The sequence below is a fragment of the Octodon degus genome, unplaced genomic scaffold (assembly GCF_000260255.1).
Source record: "Octodon degus isolate 3935 unplaced genomic scaffold, OctDeg1.0 scaffold00152, whole genome shotgun sequence".
Lineage (NCBI taxonomy): Eukaryota > Metazoa > Chordata > Mammalia > Rodentia > Octodontidae > Octodon > Octodon degus.
In genome coordinates, this window is record NW_004524728.1 from 3,321,640 (window position 1) to 3,323,567 (window position 1,928).

Here is a 1,928-nt window from a genome sequence, read left to right on the forward strand (position 1 = left end):
AAGCATAAAAACTGTCAAATAACTCATTAAATGCTATTTTTCATGGTATGAAATGTCACCTCTTGATAATGTGCAACTATTAAAAACAGGGCATCACTAAAAGTTGGTTTCATCTAAGAACTGCAAAATTCAATGAGGAGGAGCGATATATCTTGTAAAAGAACTAAAAGTCACATATAGCTCTCTCATGTTCATGTATACACAGTGTTTTGAGAGAGGGTATGACTGTAGTTCAGGCTGGCCTTCAACTCACAGCAATCTGCCTGGCTCAGCCTTCTGAGTGCTGGGACTATATAGGGAATGAGCCACCACACCCAGTCGTGTGCGTGTGTGTGCGCACATGCATGCGCGTGCTCTTCATGAAGAATGACATACTTCACAAGCAATCCATTCGAACCAATTATTCGAAACAATCTTCAAAGTGGAGATACTCCATACTTATCTTAATAGTAGAATTCTTTCAGTTGCTGCTGTGACAGCTGAGAGTTGGAAGCAATCTTTGAGCATTTATCTTTTGTTCATATTTTCAACATAACAAGCCAATGCAATATGCTTTAAATAAACAAACTTTACACAAAGTAGAGCAAAAGTGGATAGGTACAAAAAGCAAATTAAGGACGTCATTGATGAAAATTAGAAAGAAAAATATTTGATTTTAAACAGACAGTAAAATTTGATTCTGATTTTTAAAATCTATTTCAAAAGCAAGTAGGTCAGTTTATATACATGGTAAGTCCTTACTTGAACCAATAAATTCCTCATTAATACACACATCTCTTACGTTTCCTATCATTTTATATGGAATCTGAATGCACATAATTCTTTAAATGCATGACAATTAACTTATAACACAAAAAAGACTGGTTGTATATATTCTAAAATTTGTAAAATGCAGTTTTCTGACAGTAGACTACATTAAAAGATAATCTAAATTAAGGCATACACAAACTTAGTTTTATGGCAAGCTGTTCTACAGAAAATGCAACTATTATGAAAATTAATGCTTCCAGGAGTTCAAAATAGAAAATGCAAAATATTCAATGAAAGCACTTTGTCAAAAATACTCAAACAGAACTCAACTGAAAATAAACCAAAAATGCATCATCTGGGCCCAAAGCCCCTGTTAACCCGAAGTACAGAAATGATACCTTTATCTTCAGTCATTTTGGTTTCTTCAATCCATGAATAATGTATACATTAAAGAGAAAAACCTCAACACAGGCACAGTAGGCACGGGGCGCAAGGCGCACCCTTCCCTCCAGCGCGCGCTGCCAACTGCCAGCCAGGGCCACCGAGCTGAAACTGGACCTGCCTGCGCACTCTGCTCACCAGTTATTTTTAGAGGCCTCTTCTTGCGGCCAAATGCTGCGAGGGCTGAAATGCACTCGGACAAATCCGACTGCCTTCCTCTACTTAGGGGATGGATTTCTTGCTCGGTGGTCCTATCTCCTACTTCAACTCCTAAAAAGTCAAGATAGGAAAAATGAAAGGGAATAAACTGTGCTGCCATTTTTCCCCATAGGAGCAGGCTTTATTGGCTCAGTCTAAGCACAAATCCTTTAAAACTGAAACCAGTGGAAAGGTGGCCCTTAGCTCAGAAAAGGCTCTGACTTGGCCCTTCAGCCTCTTAACCAAACACCTGCAAGACCACTAGTCTGAGTAAAACAGAACCATAGATGGCAAAAACTTAATTAATGCTCTAGAAATCCGATTCACAGCCTTAACAGTATAGGAACAGTTTTTCCAGTGGCAGAAAGAATGGAACAGCACAAAAGTGCTTCAACGGAGAAGGAAGGAGAGAGGACTGGGAGAAACGAACAAGAGGGGAAGGGATAATGGGAAAGCTGGAAGAAAAGGAGGGAAGAGCGATCCTGAGCAGCAAGAGCAGCGACCCAGGAGACACACCTCACAAGGGAGCTACACACTAT

At 39.6% G+C, this 1,928-nt stretch overlaps 1 protein-coding gene across 17 annotated transcripts in view; it reads right to left on the reverse strand.

Annotated features, from left to right (window-relative positions):
• Asph (aspartate beta-hydroxylase) overlaps window positions 1–1,928 on the reverse strand; it is a 263,046-nt gene that overhangs the window by 224,868 nt on the left and 36,250 nt on the right. For 16 of the 17 annotated variants that reach the window (XM_023702449.1, XM_023702445.1, XM_023702444.1 and 13 more), the window contains exon 1: window positions 1,149–1,291. The exons of the other annotated variant lie outside the window; for it this stretch is intronic. In XM_023702449.1, coding sequence (XP_023558217.1) covers window positions 1,149–1,164 — 16 coding nt within the window. In that variant the 5' untranslated portion in view covers window positions 1,165–1,291. Of the gene's footprint in view, window positions 1–1,148; window positions 1,292–1,928 lie in introns of those variants that run through there. 17 annotated transcript variants of the gene reach the window in all.